This window comes from Meleagris gallopavo, chromosome 19 (genome assembly GCF_905368555.1).
Source record: "Meleagris gallopavo chromosome 19, MGAL_WU_HG_1.1, whole genome shotgun sequence".
In the NCBI taxonomy this organism is placed as follows: domain Eukaryota; kingdom Metazoa; phylum Chordata; class Aves; order Galliformes; family Phasianidae; genus Meleagris; species Meleagris gallopavo.
This window is the reverse complement of record NC_139422.1, coordinates 4,377,237-4,390,908: the sequence shown is the minus strand read 5'-3', so window position 1 is coordinate 4,390,908 and position 13,672 is coordinate 4,377,237. Positions and strand designations below refer to the sequence as shown.

The 13,672-nt window shown below is 38.2% G+C and overlaps 1 protein-coding gene and 1 long non-coding RNA gene across 11 annotated transcripts in view; one reads left to right on the top strand and one right to left on the bottom strand.

Annotated features, from left to right (window-relative positions):
* The window catches only part of CDK5RAP2 (CDK5 regulatory subunit associated protein 2), a 72,687-nt gene that overhangs the window by 36,808 nt on the left and 22,207 nt on the right, over positions 1 to 13,672 (top strand). For 3 of the 4 annotated variants that reach the window (XM_031556170.2, XM_003211223.5, XM_031556168.2), the window contains exons 19-25: positions 1,952 to 2,047; positions 2,441 to 2,488; positions 3,096 to 3,286; positions 5,272 to 5,734; positions 9,003 to 9,270; positions 10,611 to 10,721; positions 12,797 to 13,391. In XM_031556170.2, the coding sequence (XP_031412030.2) occupies positions 1,952 to 2,047; positions 2,441 to 2,488; positions 3,096 to 3,286; positions 5,272 to 5,734; positions 9,003 to 9,270; positions 10,611 to 10,721; positions 12,797 to 13,391 (1,772 nt within the window). The remainder of the gene's footprint in view (positions 1 to 1,951; positions 2,048 to 2,440; positions 2,489 to 3,095; positions 3,287 to 5,271; positions 5,735 to 9,002; positions 9,271 to 10,610; positions 10,722 to 12,796; positions 13,392 to 13,672) is intronic. The other variant, XM_031556169.2, reaches the window with a different exon arrangement.
* Positions 12,844 to 13,672, bottom strand: part of LOC109370468 (uncharacterized) — a 39,448-nt gene continuing 38,619 nt past the window's right edge. For all 7 annotated transcript variants that reach the window (XR_014887337.1, XR_004161654.2, XR_014887335.1 and 4 more), the window contains one exon: positions 12,844 to 12,999. This is a non-coding gene — a long non-coding RNA (uncharacterized LOC109370468). The remainder of the gene's footprint in view (positions 13,000 to 13,672) is intronic.

Here is a 13,672-nt window from a genome sequence, read left to right as displayed (position 1 = left end):
GCTAATAAGTTGAATTTTAATACACAAATGTGTAGATTCAGGTCATCAAACCCTACATGGAAGACTAAAATTTGTCACTGTTTTATGACAGTGAATGTGGTTGGAGTTTTGATTTTCTACGATTGCAATTAAGAGCTGTCTTTTTAAATGCGTGTTCTTGCTGTCTATCAGAGCTCTGTCTGTCTTGCTCTGGTTTTCAGATTGCCTTTACTTTGTGTTGTCCTGGAAAACCAAGTTTTAAGTGAAAATACCAAGATAATTGAAACGTGATTCAGAAGTTAATTTTGAATATAGATTTCTTATAGTAAAAGGCAAATATATTAATAGACTGCACCATCCAGTTACTTAAAACCGTTAGAGCTGATTATAGTGCTAGAGATCAGAAGATAAAAAAAAAAAAGCTTTTCTCATTTATTTCCCATATACATTTATGTGCAAATTTGTGCTCAATTAAAAATAAAAACAACAAACCCACGCATGCGTCCAATTCCCAATGTTCATAGGAGGCAAAAATAACACTCCCTGCAGAATCCTGTTTGTCTGCAGTTGGATGGATGTGCTGAGAGCCAAGACTTTGCAGCATGTGATACCAGGGAAGCAGGTTTTTCTTTTTGTGTCCCAAGTTTCAGCTCCACACTTTGTATCCATCGAAACTATAAATATCACATCCACAACCACAAGGCTCCAGTTTCTTTCCTTTCAATGTGTCATCTGAGTCTCTGTACCTATACTCTTAATTTACTGCTTTTTCTTGTCTCAGGTTAATTTTTCTTTAGCTCCCCATGACTGCTAAACACAGCAGTGCTGTTATTGGCATAGTGCTTGAAGGGTAAAAAATGGAATCCAATGCAAGTCTGAATCTGCTGTGCCAATGCTGTATCCTGCCTGTGGTTTAGACTCCCAGGCACAGCATCGTTGGTATTTACCATCACTCATGTTCCCTATTTTTAATGAGGTTCTAGCAGCAAAGATCTTAAATAACCATCTTTTTCTATTAGATCGAAAAAAGATGCTATAAACAAAATGATATAAATGTCCAGTCTGGTTGAAATTCTAGCTCAGATTTCTTTAAATGGAGCTGTTTGGATGCTGTCTACAGTGATTCAGAGGCTCTGTGCTGTGCTTCTCCTCTGGTGCTCTGCTGCTCATTCTTCCCAGCTGGGAAGGGTTGGAGCTGCTCTCTGGCTCAGCTCTGCTACAGTTTGGGAACCTTTGTTCCAAAATGTTCCTAAAATACTAAATTTTGCCAAATTCATTCCACAGTGCAGTCAAGAACTCCCCCCAGAAAGTACCAGTTTACTCTGTGACCTACAGGAATGTAGCCAGGGATGTAAATGAATTATTTTCACTTTTCTGCATTACTAAGTACTTAGTTATATATCAGCAAAAAAAGTAAAAAAGACCAGAGCTTGCTTACGCTGTGCAGCTCCAAGGGCCTCATCACAGGTAAATTTAAAACCATTTGCTGCAAACTGGCAAATTTAGGCTAGACAAAGCAGATGTAACTGTTGTAACTCTCTTTAGAAAGCTGCATGTGCAAGAAGAAGCTCTGCTTCTTGGGTGCTGGAGAAAGGCCCTAATGGTGCAGCAACTAAACGTGAATTCTGGCAGTGGGAAAATAAAACAGGCACAGTGGGAACATGGCTGAAAATGAGGTCTTTTGTCCGGAGAGACTAAAAGATGCTCATTTGTTATTGTAATATTTGAGGGGAGAGGGTTAAATAAAAATGAAGTAATGTATAAAATAAGGTTTCACTGTAATATGAATAATTCCTGGGTTTTATATTAATTTTCTTTGATCTTGTTGAAGAAATCTAATTTGGTGTTTGTTACTTTGTATTACAGGCTTTTTTTGTTTTCTTTTAAGACATGTCACTGACTTATTTATGCATGTTTCATATCACAGTATTTTTTTGTGCTACATTTTCACATCATTCCATACTTTGTGTAGTTTCTTGAAATAACAGAAGAGCAGGTGAAGCAGACTGAAGATGGTGACAATGACAGGAAGATGCAGAACAGTCAGTTTTATGAGAGGGACAGTCAGGTAGGACTCAGCACTGCACTGTGTTTCTCCTTAAAAAGTCCATAGTTCAAATGATGTGAGGTTTGTCTGCTGCCATCATTGATGAGAAGTATTTGAGATCCTTCTGGGTTGGAACACTGGATGTCATGGTAACTTGCTAGAGACATTTGTGTACTTGACACAAGCTTCTGGAATCCGCTGTCCTCTGATCATTCCAAAGCATCATGGTATCTTAAAATAATTCAAGAAAAAAGGAACCTCAGAAGGTCATAAAGTGTAAATTGCTGGACATTTCTAATAGTTTGAAAATGGTGACATGCTAAAATATGACACAGAGTGACACATTTTGAGTGGTTGTGTTGAAGCACAGTGACATTCTGTTGTATGTAATTTCTGTGTTTCTCTGTTGACTAGATACGCCTTCGTGAAGCCATGGATTGTCCTTCTGGGGTGGATAAGCAGGTAAATATTGTGTTGTAAAGATTCTCCTGCCTCTTAAGCATTTTAGTGCTCACTGGTGATGCCTACCCACAAAGCTGCGTGTACAGGTGTATATACTCATGTAGTTGATACAAAAGACTCCCATTGACTTTAAGGAATGCTGAATTACTGGAGAGGACCCATGTAGAAACAAAGTCTCCATGCAGGAAGCTGGCAGTTTGTAAATAGTTTAAGATATGTCCTGTCCTTGCTGTCAGAGCTTGCAGCTGGTGATCCCAGGACAGAATTTGATATTGTAAAGACAAATGATTCAAAGATCAACTAAAACTAGAAAGCTAGCAGCGATGTGCAGGCAGCATTCCAGAAATTTCATACCTATTCAAAGATAAATACCTTCAGGGAAGTCTACTTACTACTGAACAACTGACCTGTATGAACTAATCATGTGAAATAGATGTTCATTTGTTTTTCACTTAATAACTGGTCAGTGAAATGTCTGTGGATGCTTCTTAATGTAGATAAAGGGCATCAGGAGTTAGAAAACCTGATTACAAAAAGATTACAGCCCTTAATTTAATAGAACATTGCATGCCTATCTAATAAGAAAATATTTGCAATTTTTTAACAGATAACTCCATCAGGCTGTTCAGAGAGTTTCTGCAAAGATAGACATTATAGGAATCCAAATAAGCCTCAGCTTGAACATGATACAACTGGCAAACACTTTGGCAGAATAGGGATGAGTGAACATGAAACAGAAGAGATGAACTTGCTCACATCTCTTTTAAGAGAAAATAGAACATCTGTACTTGAATCTACGTAAGTATGAGAGAGATGCACTGCTTTTGACAGTATTTCTATTTGAGAAGAGAATAAAGTAATTTTGCTAAAGTGAATTTAGATAATGGCACTGTCTAATTTACCTGAGAGATTGGCAAGGCGCCTTCAGAGCCATTTTAGTCTATCATGCAATTAAGTAATTAGGAAACATACTATCAGTAGAAATCCTTATGAAAAAACCATTACAAGAAAAAAAACTCCCCAAAGTTATTGATATATGGAGCTTTACTGTACAGAAGAATGTTTTCAGAGTGGGGACTAGCAGTGCTAAAGGGCTCAGATGACAATACATACTACTGCTTTCTATTTGTCTTTTTATTTATTTATTTTTTGTTCTGTTTTTAATGATACTAAAATAGCTGAAAACACAGGGCAGTAAATGGTGGTGTGCTGAAGGGAGTGAATCCACATTGCTTAGAAGGGATATGAGTGAGAAATTATGGATGGTGGAAATGGAGTTACAGTGACCGGAGGGTTAATTTTGATTAGACATTACTGGTACCCTTCGTGGCCTCTGTATCTGCTATTTGTGTGTGTGTTATACTACAGTGCAAGCAATTCCCAGCTGAAATGCAGGAACTGGACAATACCAAACAAGGTGTCTAGAAAAAACACACCCTCATTAGGTTTTTTCCCTCCCACTTTATGCTTAAACCACTTAATCTTTTGGTTGAAAACTCAATTACAGCTTTCCTGGAGATCGCTCTCATTTTTCTTTCTTTGTTCTTTCCACGTTGTTATGACTATATACAGTATTGAATGAGTTTTTCTTCCTGTGCCCATCAGTGCTGTGCTTTCAGAGTAATGGGAATGACCTTCCATATACTGAGAACTCAGCAGTGCTGGTAGCAGAATTTCCTGTGGAGTTACACAAGTCAAATCCTATTCTGTGTTCAGCATGCACTGCAGCTGACTTTACTCAAGCAGTTCTGTGTTTTTACATTGCTGTTCAGAACTCTCCAAGAGCTCCAATGATCTTGGCTGTCAAAGCACCAGTCGGTGATAAATGAGGAGTTTATTACTCATAGAAGATGAACAGATAACATTGTTTTATTTGTTAACTTTACTTAAAAGTCTGCTAATGAGTGATTCCGACGCCGTCATCTTTGGCTCTCTAGTGGGTAATTTTTTCTGTGTTCAGATATCAATGACCAGACTGGCTGATGATGAGCCTGTACTTTGGGTAACTTAATTCTCACTAATGACATTAGATACCAGACAGAGACATAAAGAGCCTAGTTAGTCTGTAGCACTTCAAATGCTAACTATATAAATGCAGTTGTTTAAAATCCTAGCTTATATGTTTAGTGGCACAAACTGTTTTTTATTGGACACGTGATATCATCTGTAGGATTTGAAGACTTGCTTATGCCTTAAGTGCCTCTTATTTGGCTTCAGTTTCATTTTCAATGTTGTTTTCAAAACTGTTGTCAATGGACACTGGTTGTGAGGCAGTGTGGTGGTCTGCAGTGAGCTGTTTCTGCAGGCTTTTGGCTGCTTTCTCCGTTTCCAGCTTTAGAAAAGCACAAAGGGACCCATTTAAGAAAAAAATCAACCTCTAGAGCCTCCCGTGTTTTGGTGGGAGTTTTATTTTTCAAGTATTTAAATCCGAGAGTAAACTCATTTCAGAATACATTCCTGTTTCTTCTATTGCTGTTATGTAAACAATTAATTTAGTTACTAGAGGTTTACTAACTGTTCATGGATGAGGGGAGGGCTGGTAGAGCATATATGGTCATGAACAGAAGAAAAGTGTTGATGAGATAATTTGTGTTACAATTCACGCTGTGAAAATGTTTCAAAACCTCTGTTCATTAGTGAGTAATTCATTAGTGCATAAAATAAAGCCTCCTGGGAATTTCAAGTACGTCAAGATGCTGCAAAAGTGTTTCTTAGAAGGTGTTCTTGTTTGCTTAAATAAAAATCAAAATTCATGCCTTTTCTTTCCCCCTTCCTGAGTATAGCAGACAAGAAGAAATGAAAACTATAAATGAACTGTTAGATCATCTGAGCACAACTGAGCAAGAACATTCAAGTGAAGACACAGAGAAAAAGAATGAAGATCTTAGGCAAGTGATTATTCAACTAAGAGCTGAACTCAAACATTTCAAGCAGGCCAATAAATTTTTAAAGCAGCAAGCAGAATTAAAATCAACTTTTGGTGGGAAAGAGAAGCTTCATGCAGATGCAACGCCACAGATTAATAAGGATATTGAGTTGCTGAATGCAGAACTGAAAGATGCAGCTACACAAACAATGACTTTCGAGGGTAATGTCATGAGATTCAAATGTGAAGGCAATAAAGGAGCCTCGGAAGGGAAAACAAAATATTCAAGATTAAATGCAGGAGGAGAACTTCAGCAGGAAAATGTGTGTAAGAAGAGCGAGCAGCATGAAAGAGGCTTTTTTTCAAGGAGAACAACTGAAGTAAGTTTATTTAAGATTCTCTTTTTAGTACCCAGGGAGTAGATGTACAAAGAGAAAAGTATGTGTCATTTCTAATATTAGATTTTGCTTTTGTGTAATTTTTAAAATTAAAAAAAGAGATGTACACTAAATATTTGTAAGGTAATTGTTCTTAATGTTTGGAGCTTTTCATCGTGCACTTCAGCATGCCTTAGAACATTAATTAATGGAATTTCAATCCTCACTGGACTAGGCACCAGTAAATATGATAGCTGTTGGATAGAGACATAGATTATGGCATAGTGGCCTGATTCTGTGCTCCTCATATCTCAATATAGATGCTCAAAGTGCAGAACCAGAGTGTTCATAACCTCTGGTTTATTAAGTGTAACTAGCAAGTGAGATCTAGAAAACTGAAGACTTGTGTAATATCTCAGAGCACACAGGTGAAGCACTAATGGTGGATTTCAACAAACTCTAATCTTTCTTCTGTGCTTTTATGAACATCTTACCATCATGTCTCTCTCTTAGGGATGTTTGAAAGTTTTATAAACTGGGAGGTCAGTTCTTCGTATTTGTTTTGGGAATTAAGAGCACAGGATCTGCTTTGTGCACAGGCTTAGTTTGCTTGTGCTGCTAAAGTTTTCAGGGCTTTTGAAGGTAGGTATTCTGTGATCCCAAACAAAAGGGGGGCAAGGTAATGTCTACTAAAGGGTTCCTGCATATTGTTTCAGTAGCAAGTGGAGAGGCTAAGGTGAGAACTCTTTGAAGGTCTTGGAAGGGAGGCAAAGAAGAATCTTGTTGATTTTGTGTGCTTCTAATAGAGCATGTTGTAGCACCTGCTGCAAAGAATGTTTTCTGTGACTTTAGTGATCAAGAGGTTGCTGACAGCTGGTGATTTTTGTTCTGGCTTGTTCTCCTTGTCTTCATTTCATTAAAAGAGAGTGCTTGTAAACCAAGAGGTGTTGTCTGTACTGGTGTAAGCAACTCATATGGTTTGGGACTTTCAGATTTTGTCATGCATTGTTGGTCCCTGGGAAACCCTATGGAGAATTCTTAGAATTCAAAACCCATGTATGCAGCTGACAAAAACAACATCTTGTTTCACTAATCATTTTACACATAATCAAACTCTATCTTTGTTTGCTGGCAGAGATTCAGTTACATTCCCAGACTTTTAAGCTTTCCATCCCGGTTGCAATTTTTCTACCTTTTAAAAAATAAGTAGGTAGAAAAGATAATGATAACAAAAATGTTCTTAGGCTGTTGTAGGGAAGGTTTAGGTTAGATGCTAGCAGGGAATTCTTTACTCAGAGGGCAGTGGGGCCCTGGCACTGCTGCCCAGAGCAGTGGGTGCCCCATCCTTGGTGATGCCCAAGGCCAGGCTGGAAGGGGCCACAGGCAGCCTGAGCTGGGGACAGGATGCAGCAACCAGCCCACAGCTGGGAGTTGGAACTGGATGATCTTTAAGGTCCCTTTCAACCCAACCCATTTGATAGTTCTATGACTGTTAGTGTTGGGCGTTTAGTCAGCTGTGTTTGGCAGGCTGACTGTTGTGCCTCCATCTTCTGGCTGCTCTGACCAAGTCCTTTGGAGGCAGAAAGAAACTGGTCTGTCTCTTTTGGGGCTACCTGGAGCAGCTGGCTTTAGAAACACTTGAAGAGATGAGGGCAGCTGGTAACGAATAGTTAGGGTGCGTGGTAGGGGAAGGGCTTGGAGATCCCAGCTGGCCTATTAATGCAGATCTGCTTGTGATGATTTATGTAAAAGACACATGGTTTGCTGGTGTCACCTCTCAGGAACAAAGGACAGTCTTTCTGAAGGAAATGGAGAGCTGCCTGCCCTCTGAGAGAAATGCCAAGAGTTCTTTCTGCAACTCTGATCACTGCAACCTCATATTTCAAGTTCTTGTCTTCGTTAAATTTTAGCATATTATTTTGATTCATCATTTGCCAGATGAGCTGCAACCCCAGCACAGTTAAAATTCTTCTTGTTTGGTTTAATCCAATACACTGGTATATCTGAACGGCTTTTATTTCATATAGCCTGCTGAATTGAACTTAGAGTAATCTGTGCAATGTGTGTGTATGTACAACAGCCCTGAGACAGGTGGAAATAATTTGACACTATTAAGAGCATTTCAGTAAAACTAGAAAAGTTCATCTCGACAGGCTTTATTTTTCGGCTTCCAAATGATATTTGTATGCAGGAACGTACAAAACGAATTGAGGATGTCATTAGGAAAATGGAACTTGCTTTTTATTATTTTAAATTGTGTAAAGACTATAATTGCTAAGAAATGAATGTGGAAAGGTATTTCAGAATACGTTGGGTGGTAAAAGAAATTACAGGCCTGATGATGCTGGTGGAGCAAATGAACAGCAAAAAAATAAACTAAATCTGTTTGAACGTGCTATTATTGATTTTTATTACTATTATTACACACAATTCTATAACTTCCATCAACATATAGCATGTTTTTATCCTTCTGGAGATGGTGCTATCTTCTGCTCTGTGGCTTAACCAAGGATGCATTTATTTTATGTGGAGTCTTCACAAGGTGAGCAGCTGACGTGCTGTGATCTCCACTAAGAAATTGAGTTTTTCCTCCCAACTCCACTGATGGAATGTCAGTTACAGTAGGTGATGGAGTCCTGCAAGAGCAATGATAGAGTGTGTGGGTGATGAAACTGTTCACGTTCATCAGTAATTTCTCTCAGGCAGAACACATTTCTTCTGCAGCTGATGCAAAGCTCTGTTCATTTGCTCAAAGGTAAGTGTAGGGCCTGTTGGATGGAGGCAGAGGAAGAAAGGAAAATATGTTCAAGAATTTAGGAAAAATTAGAAAGATCCTCAAAAAAAAAAAAGGTTTTGAGGGAAACAATTGCTTGGCAGTGACACGTGGTACAAATCATTGGAATGGGTAGTAACAGAGAAGTCAGTTTGAGTAATAAGCTATTTTCCTAGGACACACAAAAATTCGAGGGTAATGACCTACTGACCAAAATCCTTTGTTTGGGTGAATTTGCTGTCTTATTTCATGGACTGGAAGCCATTCCAGTGGCTGTGGATGCATTAGCAGCACTCACTCAGAAAACTGAACCAGTGGGACAAAGTTTTTTGTTCTCGCTGAATATTTGTTTTCCATGCAAGGGTATTACAGTCTTATTTTCAAAACAATTTCATGTGACAGCTGACTGATACTGCTGGAAAATCTTTATTTTTCCTGGAATGCTTGTTTATACTTCCCATACTTGACTGTTACCTATTTTATTCAATGCCTTTTCAGACTGATGCTGCTCATCAGCTGAGGAAATCCCGGCTGCCCGTTCTGCTACGATCATCCAGACCAGTAAGGAATTGGCCTGTGAGCTCCTCTGTGCACAGGTTGGATTCAGAACTCTGGCATCACACCGGAGCACCCTATGAAGGTCTGAAGACGTGTGAGCTTCAAACCAAGCAACTTCAAGCACAAGCAAATGGAGAGCTGCTATTGCACGAGTCTGCAACTGAAGATCTGCAAGAAGAGCCTGCCGAGGAGAGCACATTAGTGAGAGGTGAATAAGCAATTGTATTTAAAGAGCAGACATTACAGTGCTGCTTGAAATAGTAGATTCTTTCCTTGTAGAAGGGGAAAACAGGTCACTTTTACACGCATCAAATGCTGCTTAAACTTAAGATCTTATTGAGTAGTGAGTTATATGTATGTAGGTCTTGAGAAGCACTGTTGGTTTTTTTCTTTTAGTTGAATTTTTGCTGCTAGAATGTAAAACAGCTTTGCATGGAATAGAAAGTACAATGCATACGTGGCATGAAGTGCAGAATAAATGGCAGTTTTGCAGGGTGCCCACATGTGCACATGTCAGTGTTCGGGTAAATGAGCAATTTCTTGCGTGGGCTTCCAAGTCTAATGAAAACTGTAACAGAGACAGGAGAATATAAAAACACTGTGTTTGTTTATGCTGTGTAAATATGTTTTTCCAATATTCCACTGATCAGTCAAGTCAGCCGTGTCAGTTTCCAGCGTGGCTGGGTTAATTTAAACTCACTTGTTGGCAAAGTGTCTGCATCAGCAAAGTATGACAAATTTGTAAGGCAGAGAACAATGGGTACTGTATAAAGATTTGGAGTGGTAAAGGAAAAATGCATTTAGCAGTAAGGTTAGAACTGGGTAGAGATGTAAAGGACAGCTGGGGGACAGAGAAGACATAAATGCAGGAAATAAGTTTAAATCAAGTTCCAAGTGAACTGCTGTCAAAAGGAGAAGATGAGAGGCTTTGCATTAAGGATAACATTGTGGGATGGGTCAGATATGGCACGCCTTAATTGTTAGTGCTGAAGTTGATAAGACTGTAGCATTTCATTTTGATAGATGCAAATTCTGTGGAGAATTCTGAGAGGGAAAGTGCTTATGGACTGGTCCTGAAATGAATGCTGCAGTGCTGAGATTTCCTTTGCATTCCAGTTTCTTTATCCTATAGAGGATAATGGTTGTACTACAGACAGTAATTCTGAGACTGGGAGCAATGGAAGATTGCAGGGGAGCAGTAGACACAGCCCTTAGCCTTTCTCTGGGTTTAACATGAAACATTTGAAAATGCACTAAAAATTGATTAGCACTTATGTTACAAATGGGACTTACAAATCTTCATTTTTATTCATTGTTAAGATGCTTTGGACATTCTTCAGTAGTTATTCTTGTAATTCAGTCAAGTGCTTTAAAAACTGTGAAAACCATTGCATGCCACCAATAATATTTGTATTAGGTTTTCAGGAGTAATTCCTTTCGTGATTTTCCAGTTCTGATTTGTGAGATAATCAGGTTTAGATTTGTGGGTGGCTTTTTTTTTTTCCCATTCACTTACTGCCTTCTGTTCCCTACTCTGCTGCTCTCCAGGTGACTCATTCAGCAAAGCAGGCAGCTTTGGGGCCCAGGTTGAATCGCAGGATGCCGATACAGGGGGCAAGAAGGAATATGTGGTGTACAGAAATCAGCAGAACTGTCAAGGTAGAGCATTTTTAAGGGATAAGAAAAAAAATGAAACTCTGTTTTCTGCTAAGTTTTGCAATATTGTAATTTGCTGCAGGTAACTGTCTCCTTTGTCATTGTTTGTGAGTTCTAAATCTTGCTTACTTTGCTAGTATGGATGAATTGCTCTAAGAATCCAAGTTAGTTTTCTAAGGGTTATGTTTTCAGAAGGGTCACAGGAATTCACAATCTGGATACCAGTAAAAACAGTGAGTTGTGTGCCTAACCCTGATCTCTGCTGTTAATGTCCTTGCTTCTCAACACTGTTCTGTATTAAATATATATATTTATATATATTTATGCTTCTGCATCTAGTTAAAAACTATTGGAATGAAGCAGTCGAATGATAGAATTTTGCTTGTTTGAATTATTTGAAGGCATTCAACTAGTTTGAAACCTAATGAAATCATTCAATGAAAATGTAAATAGGCTTATTAGTGTGTATCAGTCATTTATGGAGAGGCTTGAATAACGTGGTTAACCTGTTGTTTGCAAGATGCAGAGGAATTAGTCAATTTTGATCACATCACTATTTTTATTCGTAAGAGTCCTTGAAGCCTGCCAGTCTGCAGGTTCATGCTCTGTGAGCATGGACACACATACACACATAGGACATCTTAGTTCTTAATGGACAGTGTTTCATTAAAAGCTATAGGCCATATTCTAATCAGAAACATTTACTCCCCAAATCAGACTTACAGAGTTTGAGTTCATCTGGTACTTCAGTCCACAGCCCTCTGCATCTCTTTCAACAGAAGCAAACTACCAAGTCAAAGGATTGTGCCTTTCAGGTAGAAGAGGAGGAAGAGAAACAAATGAACTTCATGTTGCATCTCTTATTCATACATGAATTCTTGAATTCATACATGAATGCTTTCTGAGAAGCATTTCTGTCCTGTGATTCTTTTACCTTTGGAATAATGTAAATGGTGTTCAGCAATCTGTGTGTTGCAGAGAATATCACCTACCCTTAATTTCAAATATGTTGATATTCCAGTAATCTAGCTTCCTTTTTTTTTTTTTTCCCCTCTTTTCACATTATTTTTTCTTATTTTGTTCTTATTATCTCATCCTTGTGCTTGACCTAAAACTTCACATACAGCTGTCCCCTCAAACATACCATCCTGAGTCAGATTTTGAGCATTCACATTCATTCTCCACGAAAAGGGATTTGGAACTCTTCAGACTTACTCAACATCAGTGAATGACTCCCAGAAGGGAGTTTCTAAGTAGTTAAGATCTTTTGTAGAATTAATAGAAGGGAAGACTAATTTATTGGTAACCAGAAAATACCATTTTCTTTGATACTTACAGCCCTCAGCACACACAGAACTATTAACATAGAGCATATGTAGCAATATATATAACTTTTATTGCTCTGAGTCTGCGTTGATTTCATTACTTAGAGTGGCAAAGACAACCAAGAGATGTGCTGTGAATGCCAAATAAGTGCTGGTAAAACCTTTAGCAGTGAACATTTTAATGAATTTTGTTTTGAACACATTTTAAAAAAGAAGTTATTAAAGACTCTTTTTCAAATTTTACTATTTTGTTAATAGTCTTTTTAAAATTCCACCAACTTTTTCCTCCAAATGGTTTTACATAGATTTTGAAGTGAGAAGAAAAAGAATATATAATTAGAAGTTTTAGAAGACACATGTAAGGTCATGGAGTCAGCTTTTAAACCTCAGTGCCTTATGTCTGAAGTTCTCAGCCCTTTGGCTGGACAGAAGTGGCCTTCGTCAGTGTCTCTGATTCAGAAGTGAATGTACCAAAAGTACTTTTCAGTCTTTTGGGAAAAGAAAGTGGATTTATTTTCAGAACTGGTTATTTGACAGCTGAGAAGGAGTTTGCAGTATTTGATGTTCAAGTTGAATTAATGGGCAAATCACAGGAAGAGGTGAAAGGGCCAAAACAAGTGTGGTGCAGTTCGTAATTATTCTGCATTTTTATTCAGTCATTATAGAAGTAAATGAATTCGTTCTAGTGCTGTTAAGAACAGAATGTTAGATAAATAAATATTAATATTCACACACGAGCCTCCTGTTTTTCAGAAATGGAAAATCATCATGACATTAGCGATGCGAATATCCAGCATTCATTAAAAGAAATAAATGAAGAGCTTTATTCGGTGGAACATGAGGACATTGACTCAGCCACAGCACATTCAGGTTCCAAGTGTCTTCGTTCTCTCAAATTGAGTGTAACCAGCACAGATGCACTTGATGACTGTGAAGTCGTAGATGATACAGAAGAACTGAAACAAAGAATTAAGAGTATGCAGTCTGAACTTGAAAAGTACAAAATGTTCGTATTTCATTTACAGACCTCTGACCAGCTTTTATTGAGTGGGGTTTCCAGTGCAGTTCTGAGTGATGCAGCTTTGCCTGGGGAAGGACGTTTTGTACAAGATACAACTATGCAGGAAATCAAACCATTTTCTGGTTTACATCAGCTGAAGGATTATGAGATTCACACAGAAAATAGAAATTCACAGTCTTCAAAAGCACAAACCTTGTGGCCAGCACAAAACTTTAAGGAAATACTCTCAGCTAATGAGATGGACCTCAAAAAAGAGCTGGTTGCAGATATGCATCCTGATGAAGTGTATTGTCTTCAAAACAAACTGAGCGACACATCACCATCCAAGTGAGTAACGTTGTTACTGCTTCAGATTCCTTTTTCTAAACAGCACTACCAAGTGATAGATTTTATTCACATACAACCGTGTTGCACTAATAAATTTCACTAATATAATATAAAAGAAGTGAAACATTTAATTAAGAGATGTCTTGAAGTACAAAATACTTAGTTGTTACTTAGTTACTTCAATACTATAATATTTCTTAGTGCAGAACTACTGAAAAGCTCATACTGTCTGCAGTAGGGATGCTATGGATCTCTTTCCACGCCTCAGGCCCACAGCTCTG